The sequence below is a fragment of the Scyliorhinus canicula genome, chromosome 14 (genome assembly GCF_902713615.1).
Source record: "Scyliorhinus canicula chromosome 14, sScyCan1.1, whole genome shotgun sequence".
NCBI classification, from domain to species: Eukaryota; Metazoa; Chordata; class Chondrichthyes; order Carcharhiniformes; family Scyliorhinidae; genus Scyliorhinus; species Scyliorhinus canicula.
Window position 1 is genome coordinate 147,582,356 of NC_052159.1, and position 19,001 is coordinate 147,601,356.

The window sequence follows — 19,001 nt, forward strand, 5'->3', positions numbered from 1 at the left end:
TGTCTATGCTGGTACTTATACTCCACACAAGCATCTTTCCACCCTTTTTTTTCCAAAACCCATTAGCACGACCATCTATTCTTTTCCTCCCCCTGTATTTATCTAACATCACTTGCTACATGCCTGTGACATGGCACTGAAATCCTACTGATTACATCTGCAGTTATTGATCAAAGAAAAACATTTTTCCCATGGATATCATATGCTAAAGTGACCCATAAACAGTTTAAACTACACTTCTGTTAGAATTAATTTCCTCCCCAGTTCAATATGCACAAATGTTCAAAAAGGACATGCACCAGGTGTACAATGAAGACTGAAATCTAATTGGACATACACCTCGAGGCATCATCACATGATGTCATGCATCCAAATGCCCCACCCCATAGGAACGGCTTCTTCCCCACAGCTACAAGACTCCTCAACGACTCTCCCTCGGACTGATCTGTTCCCTGTAAGAACACTATTCATGACACGCTATGCTGCTCTTGCTCATGTATTGCTTGTTTGGCCCTTGTGCCGCACTGTAACCAATCACTATTTGTTGATGTACCATTTGTTAATGTACTTTGTCGATTATTCTTTTTTTGTCTACTATGTATGTACTGTGTACGTTTCCTTAGCCGCAGAAAAATACTTTTCACTGTACTTCGGTACCTGTGACAATATCTATCAATCAATCAAACTACCCTATCATTGATTGACCACCATGTCTGTGCTCATGGTAGGAGGCCCTCCCAACCAATTGAAAAGTCCACCACCTGGTTGATTGACTGACAGGTCAATAGTTATCCAACCTGCTTTTTGTCTGCGACTGATATTTTCATAACCCAAAAACAAAAGACATTTTTCTCAGACCGGTGTCACTCATTTTTAATTCCTGCCGATTTCTTCCAGGCTGACGACCTTATAAAGACCTGCACCAGTTATGCTGGAGAACATTCTTGCACTTTTGTCCTTCGTTTAGCATCAGCCGTTGCAAAAGCATATACCGTGCCCACCATGTTGTCACCTCTGCCTTGATAACCAAAGGACTGTGCCCTTAAGACATTGGCTCTACCCTTCAACTGTGACCTTTGGCCCCTAGATCACATTAGAGGTCATGGTGGTGGGGTAGGGAGGTGGAAAGGGAAAGTCCGAGGCCTTGCAACTTTAATTCTGTAAGGAGCCTTTTCATATTAAATTAAATATGTTCGTACCTGAACATTTTGTTGAAAGCCAAACGTGAAACTTGCATATTTTAGAGAAGACTATCTCTGGTAGCCTGAGGACATGGCTAATAAGAAATGTTTGGAGGCATTCATATTAATTTTCATCCTTCATCAAGGAATTTATTTATTTATGCAAAGAGTGGTGACTAATGTTATCAGTTAAGTCTTGTAGTAGTGGCATATCTCAAATGCATTTGATTCTAGATTGGTGAGGTAGACTATTCATGGTTGCCAAGGCTCCAGGTTTGTCTTGGTCAATCTCAGGGGGAAAATCACTGAGGGGATTCAGAAGTGTTTTTTCTACTTTCTTATTTGTTAACGATAAAAATGTCAGAGATGAGGGTGAGGGAAGTGATAGTCCAACTGGGCAGCTGGCAATGGGAGTTTACGTGTTAAAACCAGGAATATGTCAACCCAAAGTTGACAACAGCTGAAGCAGATTGTGCTGTGTAGTTTCCAAATTTGTACGGTCAGTAGTTGAGCTGTGGATTCCAGGATGATCTCCAGGCTATCTAAGCTGTGTCCATGGATCCCAGCCAGGATAGTGGTAATAAAGGAGCTACAATTAGGCCCCTAGATATAAACCCTGCTCCCGATCACCTACTGTTGATCCTTTCTGGAAGTGTAACGTCAAAAGCTGACAAGATTGGTCTTGTTTTAGAGCCACTACAGTCTTCATCCACTCATCATAATGTTGAATGAGCTGCTGGAAGAATGTTTTCTTTGCAAAAATATACTTTATTCATACAATATCTGAAACAGCGTTATAAACATTTCAAAATGGCCATCACAGTGCAAAAATATTCATCTTTTCTACTTCGATCAAGTTGCACTCTGAGGTGCTTCGATGACCTTCTGGAAGTCATTCACAAGCCATAACATGTAAAGAAGGGCTTATTGGCACTGGAGATTAAGACCTTTAATCCAAAAAGGACTGCATAGCACCATGAGATTGGGGGAGTTTGAAAGGGTAAAACGAGTGTAAAACGAGATTAACAGTGGTATTCGGAATCATGTTCTATCCTATGTGGACATAGGTAATTAAATTTTGCTTGTGATACGATCAGCCCTAAGGTGGTATCAGAGTATGGAAATGTACTGTTAATAGTCCTGGTAAGTATAATGCAGCAAGATGTAAATTCAGATGGGCATTCTGGCTTGTGCATGACTTATATGTGAGAACCATGCAGCAAGTAATTTTGCAGAATCTTTCCTCAGTGGATGAACTGGGAGGAGGCTGGATTATGCATCTTCTTCCGAAGAATCGTGAACCAAACGTCCCTGACTCATTACATTGTGATGATTAGCCCCAAGTCAGATAATGGAGGAGTACATATCATAGTTTCCACTGGTTCATCTTACCACCCCTGATGTTAGTGCGCAAATGAGATCCATTAATCGTTATATTATCACCAATAAATTATTTAAGAAAGAAATATATTGTGTACCTTTGTATGTTTTAGAGTTTTTATAAAGCTCTTGGCAGCTAGCATGGTTTGCTAATAGGGCAACCTTCTAATAGGGCATTCTTCTCACTTCTAATCTGGTTTTGCTCAGTTGGTTGGACAGCTGGTTTGTGATGCAGAGCGAGGCCAACAGCGTGGGTTCAATTCCCGCATCAGCTGAGGTTATTCATGACAGTCCCGCCTTCTTAACCTTGCCCCTCATCTGAGATACGGTGATCCTCAGGTTAAATTGCCAACCTAGGTCAGAGAACACAGGGGTTGATGAGTGAACAAGTTAAGGTGCAGTTGGCAGATATTTGGATGAGCTGAAGTTTACCAAGTGTAATGTACACCATCGTAGGCTAACCTCAGACGTGTTTGCCTATCTCACATCTCTCTCTTCTTGTCTCATCTTCTTTTATTCAGGTCTCACAGCAGCAGCGGCCGCCGCTGCAGCAGCTGCTACCAACGCCGCCATAGCAGAGGCCATGAAGGCAAAGAAGATCAAACTGGAGGCCATGAACAGTTTCCATGGTAACAGCAACCAACACGGCGCCGAGTCTGAAAATGGTGACATGAACTCCAGTATCGGTGAGCTTCCGCAAACATTAAGCTTCAAATTAAGGGTCCCAACATGTGTTGACGTCAGACACAAAATGTAATCAGACACAAAAAGAAATCAATCTCGTTTATGTGAATATTTGCGACGCTCCAATTTCACATAGGCCTTGCTGGACACTGTTTGAGTTGCCATTCGGTCCATCTGCAAGGACTGGTACGTTGTGCCTGATGGCTCAGATTTCCTGGAAGTAAGTTCCTGCAGGTTTGAGAGTAACCAGGGCAACAGAACAAAGTCGTTCCACTTTTCTTTCCCGTGGAAATTTGCAGACAAATGCTTTACGTCGGTTTTCCCCCAGCTCTGCACAATTACCTCAGTCATTTGCTTTGTTGCCCAGTTTAATTCTCTGAAACCACACTTGGTTTATGAACAGCTCTGCTCACACGCAAAAGCTCAAGGCTGGCATTATCCAGTCCCGCCATTGGCTGTTATCATTCATTGACTTTTGGATACTCTCCAAATCTTCTCGTCCCCTCGTGCCGACGGCAGGGCTGTGAAGTCCCAGCCCGAGATTGTGAGTTTCCTGCATTTGCTCACGTTCTGAACTTATGTAAATTGATGGCCAAAAGCACAGCAGCAATGGAAGTAACACTTTTTTGCTGATCATTACTGAGGCTTTTTGGCAGTTTCTTTTATTTCTCCTTATGCAGAGCTGTACTGATTCCATATCCTGAAATAATTTTTTTAAATGACATCAGTATGTATTCAATTAAAAAGGGATAAGCTTGCAACTGCATTTTCCTGAACATTCTGCACTCGACGTGCATAAATAGCAGTTTGCAATTGCTTCAAAATTTAACTTTCACAACCCGATTGCTTGTTTCTGTTGATTTTCCTTTGGCCTCTGCTTGTTTTTGCATCTTGCCGAATGCTGACACTGGTCAGGAAACCTGGGTGTAAGATTGCCGTTCGAAAGCATGTATTATTTCCACGTCAGTACATTCCAGGAAGTTCCAGGTTAAATGTGGAATCGTTAACAAATGTAAGACGACCGAGATTCTTTAAGCATGTCTTATCATTCTTCATTAGCAATGCAAGGCTCACTGCTCAAACAGTGATTCCCACCTTCCTTTCTCTGCTACCTTATTCTAGCCCACTCAATGCCAGGCACTGGACTTCAAACTAGATAACTTTGAAGATTCTAGGCACTGTCATCCTGCAAAAAGATTATTGTCGGATGAGATGGGGAATACCTTTGTTAATGATTTTGATAACTATTGCCCAGTGTCAAAAATTGGCATTAATGGAGCCTTACAGGAAAATTCACCAGCCCTGTGTTGGAACCAACAATTCTACGGACACGTGCTTGTAGGATTAGAATAGCGGTTTTAATATACTTACAACAGAGCCAGCCTGTTAGCCGTTGAACTTTCGGTGAACTGGCTGGCTGACCCTGTGGCACGGACCTTTATACAGCAGTTCCAGGGGGAGGAGTCCTAGGCAGAGCCAAGGGAGGAGCCCAGTACAAACTCTCGAGTACTCCCAGAGCTACTGCCCCTGGTGGTCAGGTAGTGCAACTGCACTTACAATATTGATGCATATATATACAGATTATACCGTTTCAATTCTCATTCACCACACCCTGGTAATGGTTTTGCTGCTGTAAAACGTGCTCAGAACAGTATTATCTCAATGTCTTGGAGAATTGAGGGGATGAGAGAAGAGTTTTCTTTACATTTTTCTGTACAATTTTGTTTCTGCCCCTTCGATTTTGTGACGCTGTTGACATGCAATTGCAAGTATGTTAGCTTCCTTCTGGTACATCATCTAAGCAACCATTATCAAACACCATTCTTTGTAGGATATTGCACATGCAGGACCTCACATCTCAGCCCAGGTCAATCTACGTATGTGTATTTCCAGCAGATGTAACTCTAACAAGGGTTAGGGAAGGACTTGGATGGTCAAGAGAGTTGAGATGCTCTTCACCTACATGAAATGCTGTATGGTCAGTACTTCAGGTAGCCTCTCAGAATCCTGTTGCCTGGCTTCACCTGTTGATGCCTGTGTAGAACTATGGGCAGAGGTGTGAAGGCAAGTGCCTGATGTCTCAAAACCAGACAGCTCCAGGCAGGTAGGGCTCGTGCAACTTGGTTTACAGCCAGTGGCGGACTTACCATTTGTGGAGCCCCGCGCTCAACTTCATTTCTGCCTCCCCACCTCAACCTCAAGCCGCACCCGAGCCCACCCACCCTTGACACACAAAATGCAAAGGCGGAAGCCACAAAAATACACAAATTGCTCAATGCTTTTTAGCTTGTAAAAACACACCTGTATGAATAATTTCGGAATTAAAATCCAAGCTTACCTCTTGTCCCAGTGATGGTAAAGATGGTCAATATTGCGATGTGTGAGGCGGGAGGTGAGCAAACGTGGAACTTGCTGATGCGCAACGAGATTGCAAAGTGAGCTGATGACATCACTGCAGTGTAGGCCAGCACTAGATCAAATATTCCAATCAACAGGATGCGTTCGCTGCTATTTAGTATATTTCATAGAGTCTCACTTAGTTTCAGAAATAAAAATTAACGTCCTTAGATCCTCTCACAAAATCAGAGTAGACTTTTGGAAGGCCAGTATTGAAAGAGATAATGACCAGCCCTTATGCATGACCAGCAAAAGTCCATTTTCGAACACAGAATTTAAAAAACAGAATATGGAAAAGGGACAGATTTGTTAAATTTTCTTGCTTCATCCCTGGTTGGCATGGTAATTTAGACAGTTTTTTTTCTACATGTTTTCTTTACAAATTTATCAATTATATCATCGTAGCTATAATTTTGCAAAGATGCACTTCAATTGTCAATTTGATGAACGTGTCAAATGTTCCTGACTCATTGCACTTTGCAAATAATTTTTTAACTCTTTTCAATACAGAAAAAGAATGTTCATCAGAAGCATTTGTGACAGGTAGTGTTAAAAATATTTTAAGTCAGAACAAATCACCTGGTCAATGATGATCTTCCTTTTGTCTTTTAAAGTGGCTTAATTGTCTCTAGTTTAATCAAATAATAACTTACTGTGTCTTGTACACTTCTCATCATCAGAGGGACTTATATTTTTTGTTAATGTTAGTGCCTCTGCTTCCACTGAGCTATAGTCATTTTGAACTTGCATAACAAAACTTTTAACTAAAGCTAACAATTATGCAGCATTCAATAAAGTTGGATCAACGTTTTGCAGCAATTTGCTGACAGCATACATTCTTTGAAGTAAACTGTTCCACAAAAGAGTAAAAACAGCAACATTGTTCTTTTCAAACTACTTTGCTCAGGATTTTGCTGCGGTTTTCACATATGGGCCGGGACTCTCCAATCCTGTGACCAAGTTCTGACACCAGCGTGAAAAGCAGCGCCAACCACTCCGGCGTCAACAGTCCCCGACAGTGAGGAATGCTCCCCTTCCTAGGGGGCTAGGTCAGCGCCGGAGTGGTCCCCGCAGCTCCAGCCGGCACGGAACGGCCGGCGCGAGTTCGCGCATGCGCGCTATGTGCGGCATGATTCCGTGCATGCGTGGAACGGCCACCGTGATTCCACGCATACGCGTGGGTTCCTGTCTCTGCGCCGGCCCACGGGTAATATGGCGGAGCCCTACAGGAGCCCGGCACGGAGGAACATAGGCCCAGAACCAGCCTGCCTGCCGATCAGTAGGCCCTGATCATGGGCCAGGCCACCATGGAGGCATCCCCCCCCAGGGATCAGATCCCCCCCGCCCCCCCCTCCAGGATGGACCCCGCAGACACACCTCCCAGGTCCCACCGTGTGGGAACTGAGTAACTCACGCCGGCGGGACTCGGACAAACACGGCGACCACTCAGCCCGTGGGCCTGGAGAATCGCGGGGGGGGGGGGGGGGGGCTGCGGTCAACTCCCCTGGCCGGTGTGGTGGCAATCCTGTGGGCAATCGAGCATCGGCGCCATAGAATCGGTAAACCGGCGTCAGAGCGGTGGTGCACGATTCTCGCATCCCCCCGGGATCCTCCAACCCGGCGCGGGGTCGGAGAATCCCGGCCATGGTTTTTCTGAATTTGATGCAGCTACATCTAATAGGATTTCCATGATATCAGTAAAGTCCATTTTCAAAGCCAGAACAGCATCTGCATGAGCGGACCACCTGGCGTTACAAATTATTTTGACTGTCAAATATCTTCAATTTGTCTGCTCCAAGCATGATTGCAACATATTCAACCGATGCGTGGAAACCGAAAAAGAGGCACATGCATTTTGAACAAATTCAAGAAAATGTACGGCTACCTCACAGGATTCAGCTGCAGCATTGCAGATTAAATTCAAGGAGTGACTGGACCATGGAAAGAATAATGCATCAGGGCTTGCATTGTTCGGTCTTGCTTGTAGACATGAATATTTTCCTTCTATATCGAAGCACTGTCCATGACAATTTGTGATGTCCAAATCTAAACTTGTGACGATTTCCAAAATAGTTGTCTCCATGCACTCCGAAGTGTGGGATTGTAGCTGGACAAAGCAAATAAATCGCTCCACAACTTCACCATTGCTGGTCACGAATCTTAAAATTAATGTTAATTGGTCCACATGACTCGCATCTGGTGTTGAATCAACTATTACAGGAATAGTATTTGGCACCTTTTACTTCATTAGTGTTTCTGAGTCTCTTTGTCTTTATAGTGATGAAGTGGCCGTAGGTTTGGTGCGTTAAATAGTTGGTCTTCCATGAGCCACAGTATTGGTAACTTTTCAAATACTCTTTTTGAGAAGCTCATCAAGTTCACTGAGATATTCAAGGTAGGCTAATAAATTACCTCTTCAGTTTGACAACGATGACTCATCATGTCCTCTGAGAGATACTCCCAAAAAAGACAGCAGGTTGACTGTGGCAGCAACACGTTCTCAACACGTTCTCCAACAAGAAACAACAAATGCTGTAGATTCTATGATACTCTATAGGCAAATGGGGTTAGTTTAGATGGGCTTTTTGGTTGGCAAGGACCAGTTTGGGCCGAAGGGACTGTCTCCGTGCCGTAGATTCGATGATAAGAACACACCTTTTCAAACTGAGCTGATAACGCAATTTACATCTTTGAACAAACACACACATAGCTTTAATATGAGCTTGGGAAGTTTCATGATCAGCAATATCTCTTCCAACAATGAACGGTGTCCTGGAGTCAGCACTGCAGTGGAACAGCCTGAGAATAGTGTCCTGCAGTCAGTTCTAGTTGAAACAAATTAACTGAGAAGGACCAGGGATAAGTGTAAGTCAGAACCAGCATAATAAAGTAGTAAGTTATTATAACAGGCAATACAAGGATAAGTCGGTTGGTTGAATTAGATTAGGAGGTTAATTTAAGGTAAGAGGAGTATCTTTTAAGACAATTTGTAATTTGAAAAGTGATGAAATAAGATAAATTAAATTTAAGTGGAAGACATGTCAGATGAGGACAGCTAAGTGGAATGTGTGACCTGGCATATGTGGGAAGTCATTGACCAGACCGATATCCTAGATGACCACATGTACAGGGCGTGCTCCCAACTGCAGGAACTTGAGCTCCGGGTTTCAGAGCTCAAATGGCGGCTGGATACACTGCGGAGCATCCCCGAGACTGAGAGTTATGTGGATAGCACATTTATAGAGGTGGTCACACCGCAGCTCAAGGGACTCGCGGAAAGAAGGGTGACCACTCGGCAGTTCAAGAGAAACAGGCAGGTAGTGCAGGAGTCCCCTGGAGTCCCTCTCTCAAATTGGTTTTACGTTGTGGAAGCTGATGGGGGTGTTGGTTCCTCAAGGGAGTGCAGTCAGAGCCTAGCTTCTGGCACCACAAGTGGCCTGACTGTACAGGAGAGGAGGAAGAAGGAAGGAAGGGAGATAGATAAATATTGGAGATTCATCAGTTAGGGGAACAACCAGGTGTTTCTGTGCCTGTAGATAGAGTGACTCCAGGATGATGTGTTGCCTCTCTGGGGCCAATGTAAGGGGTATCACCGGATGGCTGCAGGGCATTCTAAAGAGAGAGGGTGATGAGTCAGAGGTTGTGGTACACGTGGGTACCAATGATATAGATTGAGTGAAGGCTGAGTTCTTGCATCAAGGTTTTAGGGAGCGAAACAGCAGATTAAAAAGCAAGAATACAAAGGTTGTCACCTCTAGGATACCCCCAGTGCCACGTGCCAGCGAGTACAGAAACACGAGATTAGGGCAGATGAATGCGTGGCTCAAACGTTGGTCAGGAGGGAGGGTTTTACAGTTCTGCAGAAGGTGGGACATGTACAAGCGGGACTGGGCACCTAAACCAGAATGGGATCAAGATCCTCGCGGGTGGATTTGCGAGTGCTGTTGGGAAGAGTTCAAACCAGTTTGGCAGCGGGAGGGGACACAGAACATTCGTACAATAGGGACACAGCATACAGTAAAGGAACCAAGGCCGAGGGAGTTCAGCCATGTTGAGTTCCAATGGAGTAAGGTGAGGTTAAATGGCCTCTTTAATGCCAGGAGCATTTTAGGTAAAAGTGATAAGTTAAGGGTGTGGATTGACACGTAGATTTGGGATATCATTGCCGTCACAGAGATGTGGTTGGGGGAGGGTCAGGACTGGCGACTCAACATTCCGCGGTATAGGATCTTCAGGAGAGACAGGGGAGGGTGTAAAAGAGGAGTTGGCATTGCGTTATTAATTAAGGAGTCAGTTACTGCTGTAAGGAGGGACAATATCTTGGAAGGGCCTTCAATCGAGGTTTTTGGGGTACAACTTAGGAATATCAAGGTGACATTCACATTGATGAGACCACAAAATGGCAGCGGGTAACAATAGAGTAGGTATGTAGACAATTCATTGAGGTGTTTAAAAATAATAATTGAGTAATTATAATAGGCAACTTCATCTTCCCCTACATAAATTGGGATAGTCGTAGCGTAAAGGGTTTAGAGTGGATGGATTTCTAGAAATGTATTCATGGGAGCTTTTCATGTCAATATGTAGAAGGTCCAACAAATGACAGAGCAGTGCTCGATCTAATTCTGGGGGACGAAGCCAGACAGATGTTCATGGTGGCAGTGAGGGAGCATTTTACTGATGGCGACCACAACACAGTACGATTTAAGTTTGTTATGGAAAAGGAAGAAAATAGGGCAGCACGGTGGCCTAGTGGTTAGCATAACCGCCTCACGGCGCTGAGGTCCCAGGTTCGATCCCGGCTCTGGGTCACTGTCCGTGTGGAGTTTGCACATTCTCCCCGTGTCTGCGTGGGTTTCGCCCCCACAACCCAAAAATGTGCAGAGTAGGTGGATTGGCCACGCTAAATTGCCCCTTAATAGAAAAAATAATTGGGTAATCTAAATTTATAAAAAAAAAAGAAAAGGAAGAAAATGGTTTGCAAAATACGGTTTTGGATTGGGAGAAGGCAGATTTTATTAGAATGAGGCAGGACGTGGATTGGGAATGGCTTCTTGTAGGGAAATCTACAGCAGAGCAGTGGGGGATGTTCAAACAGGAAACGGGGAGATACAGGCCCACCATGTGCTCTTTAGGATGAAATGTAGGAGCAACAAGTCCACAGAATCCTGTCAAGGAATATTCGGGACTGGATAAAAAAGAAAAGAGAAGTGCTGACCAGGTACAAAGGGAGCATATCAGCGGACCCTTAGTGGAGTAGAGAAAGTGCAGGGGCAACTTAAAAAAGCAAACTCAATGAGGCAAAGGGCCTCTTCTGTACCGTATGATTCTACGACTATGCCATTTCTCCAGTTCGAGTACCCGTCAATGAAGGCTTCTTTCGCTTTACCATGATCAGGGAATAATTTGCAAACATAACAATAGACTGCCTTAGAGGTTTCCGGAAAAAGTCAACCAATTCCTAATTTTCAGCCTCCAATTTCAAGTTCTTTTCTCAAATTTTCTGTATTATCTACGATTTCTTGTTTATTTAGCACAAAATATTCTATCGCATCCAGTAGAACGGATTTTGGCCAGAAGGCAATGTCTTCAGGGTCAGTTTCTTCCCTCACTTCAACATGAGATTCAGCAATATCTTGTAGTTCCGTTGTCATTTCAGAGTCCACTTCTTGTTCCACCTTTTCAGGCGATGTGGTATCTCTGGAAATCGGCAAGTCTAAGTCATTAGGAAATTCACCCTTGCATTTGGATGAGGATGAATGTGCCGTTTGTGCACTGTTCAATCCTTCAAATTTTAAGAAGTAAAATGGCAAACTGTCTTTTTGCCCAGCTTCGTCCTCTTGCCTCACCTTCAATTTTCTGCGTTTTCGCCTGCCAGATTGATAGTGTTGCTTCATATTGCTAAACAAACTGATCTTGATTTTAGACAGCTCATCAAGTGCCTGGAAGAGCAGGTGTTTTTTTACGCAGTCAATCCCATGTTGTTATCTGGTTCAAGCTCTGCAAAAATTGGATGAATCTTTTAACTATGATGATGGATTTCAAACAACACTCACTCCACTCTTCTCCCGCCCAATCCCCTCACAAACTCACCCTCCCTCTATAATATAATGCAAGCCCCTCACACACTCTTCCTCACCCCAAAACCCTCACATTCTCCCCCCCCCCCCAACCCGTCACACTCCCCCATTTTCTCAATCTAACTCATCTCACTTGCCTCGGTCTTCAAGGCAGCATACCGCACTTGTTGTAGACGCCCCGCCTTTCCCTCACCTCAGGGCGTCGTTGCGTGCCATTTGCTGGCCTGGATCCACTCCCCTGTTCGATGTCTGACCTCGTGGCGTGATTCAGCGGTCGCCCCTGGCCCGCCCATTGTTGGTGTGGGCCTGATATTGCTGACGCCCGGCGCTAACCTGCTCAGCTCCTCGTGGCTTGATTCGCAAATATCAGCAGCCTCTCCCTCACCTCTCGGCATCGTCTCGCGTGCCTCAAATTAACCAGTCGTTACCAGTTCGCAGACTCACCAATCAAGAGTCTGATTTGGCTCCACATTTGCTGCTAATAGGCTCAATGAGCAGATCATCATCAAATGCAGAGTAATCAGCCCGCGATTAGATGGCCAGTGTACCGGTGTGGGGCTCCCCATTGGTCCGGGCCCTGTGCCTGCGCACGATGTGTTTCATTGTAAATCCACATCTGTTGACAGCCTTACCAATGAGAAAGAACACTCTGATTTTTAAAATTTCTTATTCTTTTTTATTTATTTTTTTAATTTAAAGTGCACAATTCATTTCTTTTTACAATTATGGGCAATTTACAATCAGGGGCAATCCACCTACCCTGCACATCTTTGGGTCGTGAGGGTGAAACCCACGCAGACATGGGGAGAATGTGCAAACTCCACATGGACAGTGACCCAGAGCTGGGATTCAAACCCGGGCCCTTAGCGCCATGAGGCAGCAGTGCTAACCAATGTGCCACCTTGCCGCCAGAATCTCTGATTTTAGACCCCCGGCTGTTGGCTGAACAGCATTAGCTGACAGCACAGGAAAAGACAGACGGTGAAATGGATTGGGTGACAATGAGAAAGGGCAAGTGAAGCTCTCCGCCATGTTTAGCAGCTCTTCCAGGAGCAGGTCAGCTCCAAACTTAAAACCTGCACTCTTTCAGCCGCTGCACTCATGACACGTGTCGCTCCCGTGCAGCGTCAGCTGCCTCAGATGAGGGGGAGACGTTCTGCAAAAAAAAATAATTCTACCCACTTGAGTACACTCAACAGGCAGGTTGTTCAGTAAATCAAACCAACCAGCTCCCGGCTAGCAGAAATGATAACCCTGACTGATTTCCATTCCCTTATCCAGGCACTAAGAGCAATCCTGGTATCCTGATCGTCTTGAGTCACTAACAAGTCAAATGGCTGGATCTGAGGCCTACTGGATCATCATGGTTCAACTGCTCATCAGTTAAAGTTGATGAACCATTGGGATTGATGACTCCGACTCCGACTAGACGAAAGGAAAAGATGATTATTTTTAAGATCTGGTTGACTGGTCTATTAATAATCTTTTTTAATAATCTTTATTGTCACAAGTAGGCTTACATTAACACTGCAATGAAGTTATTGTGAAAAGCCCCTGGTTGCCACATTCCGGCGCCTGTTTGGGTACACAGAGGGAGAATTCAGAATGTCCAAATTACCTAACAGCACCTCTTTTGGGACTTGTGGAGGGAAACCCGATCACCCGGAGGAAACCCACGCAGACACGGGGAGAATGTGCAGACTGCGCATAGACGGTGACCCAAGCCGGGAATCGAACCTGGGACCCTGGCACTGTGAAGCAACGGTGCTAACCACTGTGCTACCGTGCTGCCCAAAATGAGAGGAGATAGAATACTGAGTCACTGTTAGTCAAGATCAAGGGCATTCCAATGTCAGAAAGAGGTGCAAACTCAACTCCTTTCAACTCAAAACACATTCCTTTCTTTATATCACAATGAACTTGGTGGCAGCAAGTTAATTAAATGCACTGCCCATGAAATTAATACCATTTATTTTGGTAAGAATGTGATGCCGTTCACATAGTCTTATAAGCTTAGACCTGGTCAAGGAAGTCCCTCTGTTTACATGTTTGATAAACATTGACAAGTAAGCCAGGCCAGACACGATTTTGTGTTGTTAATTTTTTGTTTATTTGTTAGTGGGATGTGGGCTTCGCTGGCGAGGCCAACATTTACTGTCCATCCCTAATTGTTCTCGAGAAAGTGGTGCTAAATCATCTTCTAGAACATCTAGGTAATTTGGACGTTCTGAATTCTCCTTCCGTGGACCAGAACAGGCGCCGGAATGTGGCGACTAGGGGCTTTTCACAGTGACTTCATTGCAGTGTTAATGTAAGCCGACTTATGACAATAAAGATTATTATTATTATTACAGTCCATATGGTGTAGGTACACACACTGTGCTGTAAGAAAGGGAGTTCTAGTATTTTAACCCAGCGACAGTGAAGGAATGATGATATTGTTCCATGTCAGGATGGTGAGTGGCTTGGTGGGAAACTTGCAGATGGCGTTGTTCCCATGAATCTTTCTACGTGGCAATGGTCATGGATTTGGAAGGTGTTCCCGAAGGAGCCTTGGTGAGTGCACTGTGTAGATGGTTCACACAGTCTTCCACCGACCCAATCATATTGGAGCCACAATGCCAGGCTAGGCGCTGACTGCTTCATGCAGGTGCTCCTTGCACCTGATACATAGAACATAGAACAGTACAGCACAGAACAGGCCCTTCGGCCCTCAATGTTGTGCCGAGCCATGATCACCCTACTTAAACTCACGTATCCACCCTATACCCGTAACCCAACAACCCCCCCCCCCCCCAACCTTACTTTTTATTAGGACACTACGGGCAATTTAGCATGGCCAATCCACCTAACCTGCACATCTTTGGACTGTGGGAGGAAACCGGAGCACCTGGAGGAAACCCACGCACACAGGGGGAGGACGTGCAGACTCCACACAGACAGTGACCCAGCCGGGAATCGAACCTGGGACCCTGGAGCTGTGAAGCATTTATGCTAACCACCATGCTACCCTGCTGCCCTACGTTTACCTATCAGTAAATGGTAGCCCACCTTTGGGAAAATTGGGCAGGGTTTATAATGGGCAATTTATCTGCTATCACCAGCATTTCCACCTTCCTGAAGTTAAACTGTACCTGAAAATCTCTTGCAAACGTCGCTCTCACGTTGCCTGTGAATCACAAGATTCCAGGTTCAAGTCCCTGTCCAGGTGTCCTGGTCAATAGTTAACCCTCAATCAACATCACAAAAAATCAGACTACCCCGTCACTATCACATAGCTGTTGGTGGGAGTTTGCTCAGTGCAAATTAGGTGCTGTGTTTCCTTCATTACAAGGAGCAAAGAACAAAGAAAAATTACAGCACAGGAACAGGCCCTTCGGCCCTCCAAGCCTGCGCCGATCCAGATCCCCTATCTAAAACTGTCGCCTATTTTCTAAGGATCTGTAACCTTCTGCCCCCTACCCATTCATGTATCTGTCTAGATACATCTTAAATGACGCTCTCGTGCCCGCCTCTACCACCTCCGCCAGCAATGCTTTCCAGGCACCCACCACCCTCTGCATATCTTTCCACGCATATCTCCCTTAAACTTTTCCCCTCTCACCTTGAACTCGTGAACCCTAGTAATTGAGTCCCCCACTCTGGGGAAAAAGCTTCTTGCTATCCACCCTGTCTATACCTCTCATGATTTTGTAGACCTCTATGAGGTCCCCCCCCTCAACTTCATGGTTAATCGGCTGTAAGGCCCCTTGAGACACCCAGTGACTGCCAAAAGTGCCATATAAATTCATGATGTGGAGATGCCGGCGTTGGACTGGGGTGAGCACAGTAAGAAGTCTTACAACACCAGGTTAAAGTCCAACAGGTTTGTTTCAAACACGAGCTTTCGGAGCACGGCTCCTTCTTCAGGTGAATGGAAAGGCTTGTTCCAGAAATGTTTAGATAGACACAGTCAGAGATGCCCCGGAATGCGAGCACCTGCAGGCAATCAAATCAATCATGGCAGCCATCTTGGTTGCCATGTTGATTTGATTGCCTGCAGGTGCTCGCATTCCGGGGCATCTCTGACTGTGTCTATCTAAACATTTCTGGAACAAGCCTTTCCATTCACCTGAAGAAGGAGCCGTGCTCCGAAAGCTCGTGTTTGAAACAAACCTGTTGGACTTTAACCTGGTGTTGTAATATAAATTCAAGTTTTGCTTTCACCCCGCTAGCTGTTCTGTCCTCTTGAAAGCAACCCCAACTGATCTTTTAAAAATAGTTCTATTTTTCCACACCTGCAGAGGGAGATAGTTGAAGCCATCAGTTCAGTTTGCAACAGCAATAAAGAGATCAAACAGCCATCTTGGATTGAAAAGGAAGATAAATAGAGCACTGCTGTCAACAAGTAATTTCAAAGCTTGTGAATCTGCCCCCGCCTGGACAACTGAGCCGATTCTATTCACTCTTTTAGGGGACAGATATCCAAACATTGACAAGGGCACAGCAATGGTAAACCACGCTGATAGCTAGGATTAGGCACTTGAGGTGTAAGGAGAGGCTGCAGGAATGTTTACACTGGAGGGGGAGAAGGATCAAGTCTGATTTTAAAATGAAGCATTTAAGATATTAAGGAATACAGAGGAGATAAATATTTAACTTTTTCACACATTCTACAACAAAGTTACACAGCCTCAATATTAGAAGTGAGGAGGCAAAAAAAAAAACAATTTAGATGTAATTATTTTATGTCAAGGGTGAAGAAAAGGGGAATTGCTGACAAGGGACGAGAGATTGTATCAGCAACTTCTAAGAGAACTGAATTTATTGCCCAATGAAAAATATTGGATGTGGGGGTATGATAGGTGCTTTGGGATACAGTTCCAAGATACTGGAACTTGTTCTGTGATGGTTTTGTGCAGTCCTACATTTTTCTGTTCTCATCGTAGAAACATACATTGCTGAATCTTTACCAAAAGACTTGCCAAGTCTCGCACTTGGTTGAACACCTCATTCAAACGTTGGCACCTCCAGCTGTGCAGCATTCCCTCAGTGTCGGCCGAGATTTTGTGTGCAAGTCTATGGTAGGGATTTGAACCCACAAACGTCTGACTTAAGAGGCCAGAGTGCTGCTAGCTAAAAATGGCGGTTGTTTGCTTATGGACCACAAAGCCAAAGCGCGGTCATTGTGTAAACTAACAAGGGCAATTAGGGATGGACAAGAAATGTTGGCCTAGCCAGGGAAGCCCACATCCCATGAACAAATAAAACAGCTCTTTCAGAGAGCCAACACATGAGCGATGGTGAATGGCCTCCTCTTTGCAGTAACATTCCATGATCCTGCGATGTAACGTCACTAATGAGTCATTTTACATCCCATCTTCTGAGTTTTTGATAGACCTCTCATGCATGAAAAGTTGAAAATTTGATGTCTGCTGAACTTGGACCGATTCAGCGACTGTGGAGGGGCTAGAACCGATGCCATTTGTTTCCAATGAAAAATGGTGTGGGATTCACCGGGCCCGTGATTGACACTCGGGAGGCTGACAAGCTGCAGCCGCATACACACATTAAAATCCCTATACACACACATTGCAGCCAACAAGGTGGCACTGGTTGCGCTGGAGCGCACCCATCCACTGATGGGTCGGCTGGGGCAAGAGGGTACATAGGGGAGTGCCCTGGGAGGGACACCCATATAACCTGTGGCTCTAGGTTCACAAGGGGCAGTCAGTGGCGTGCGCAGTTGCGTGGCTGCCTGGCAGGCCTCGACAATGGTGCTCCGTGCTCGTCCACCCCATCACCACAGCCCACCTCCTGGCCACCCCTCGCTACATCCCCCAGCCCTGGCAGAAGCTCCTTGGCCATCGGCACAACTGTCAGCAAACCATGGCGATGTGTCATGGCGATGTGTCCAAAGATGTGCGGGTTAGGTGGATTGGCCATGCTAAATTGCCCGTAGTGTAAGGTTAATGGGGGGATTGTTGGGTTACGGGTATACGGGTTACGTGGGTTTAAGTAGGGTGATCATTGCTCGGCACAACATCGAGGGCCGAAGGGCCTGTTCTGTGCTGTACTGTTCTATGTTCTATGTTCTATGTTGGAGAGTTTGCATATCCTCTCTCTCTCCCTCACGATTTTTAAAAGCACAAGTTAACTTCGGCGTTGGGAATCACAGAGTCCCTGGATAATACAGGGTCAGGCGCGCTAATGATATGCCAATGGCATTTACTGTACGTGCATTCTGGAACGCATTGACGGCACTGACGAGGCACTGGAGAATTGCGATTTGGCGTGAAATCGGCACCCGCGTGATTTTGGCGATAGAACCGATTCTCCGTCCAATCGATTTCCCAAATCTGACGTCGGCTGACGGGAAAACCTGCTCTATATATTACTTTCACATTTGTACAGAGTAAGTTGTGGAACAGGAGCTGAAAGTGGACAAATTGCATTGCTGAGACACATTATCCAATATTAAGTAATGGTAAGTGAGACGAATTGCACAGCTTTAGTGTTTGACACTATCTCTAGAGAGTATCATATCAGGAAAATGCCATTGCTTAAACTATAGTAGTTCCAGGCCATCCAGGCAGCATTGCTGTGGTACGTCACTGGGACAGTCACGAGCTCCAGTTAGGTGCATCTTTGGGGTCTGATAGCATCAGCAGTCCGTCTGAAACTCCCTCCCTCTTCATAACCAGATTCCTGCCACCAGTCACCTGACATGTTGAACCATCGAATTCTGACAGTGCAGAAAGAGGCCCTTGAGCCTGCATTAACCCTCTGAAAAAACACCCTATCTAGGCCCACCCACTCATCCTATCCCTGTAACCCCATCGAACCTGCTCATCTTTGAACTGTGGGAGGAAAACTGGGGCACCTGGAGGAATCCATGCAGAAACGGCGCGAAAGTACAAATTGCAAAGGTCACTTTGTTTATTTCTTATACTCATGTGATAAAAAACTCCTTCTATATTCAAAACAGTTTATGTTTTTTAATCTCCCACTTACGGTAACCAGCAATTACTTGTAAATGGCAGGTAGATGATCAGACAGTGTTTAATAGATTGGATTGGCTGGGCTTCCCAACACAGAATCATTTGCCCAGCACCTGTCGTTAACTTTTCATGGCCACAAATTCTGTTAACTTCCATTACACAAATGTAATAAAGTGCATTGTTTTGGTTCGGGATTGCACCTTTATCGCGTGCAATGGTCAGACGTGCTTCGCTCCCAGTTCAGTGGTGATTCTTCGGCAGTTTGTCGGGAAGGAAGGGATCGAGCAGACATTAGTCAG

General features: G+C 45.2%; 1 protein-coding gene across 3 annotated transcripts in view; it reads left to right on the forward strand.

Moving 5' to 3' along the window:
• The window catches only part of dachc (dachshund c), a 602,876-nt gene that overhangs the window by 311,771 nt on the left and 272,104 nt on the right, over nt 1–19,001 (forward strand). For all 3 annotated transcript variants that reach the window (XM_038817809.1, XM_038817808.1, XM_038817810.1), the window contains exon 3: nt 3,083–3,247. In XM_038817809.1, the coding sequence (XP_038673737.1) occupies nt 3,083–3,247 (165 nt within the window). The remainder of the gene's footprint in view (nt 1–3,082; nt 3,248–19,001) is intronic.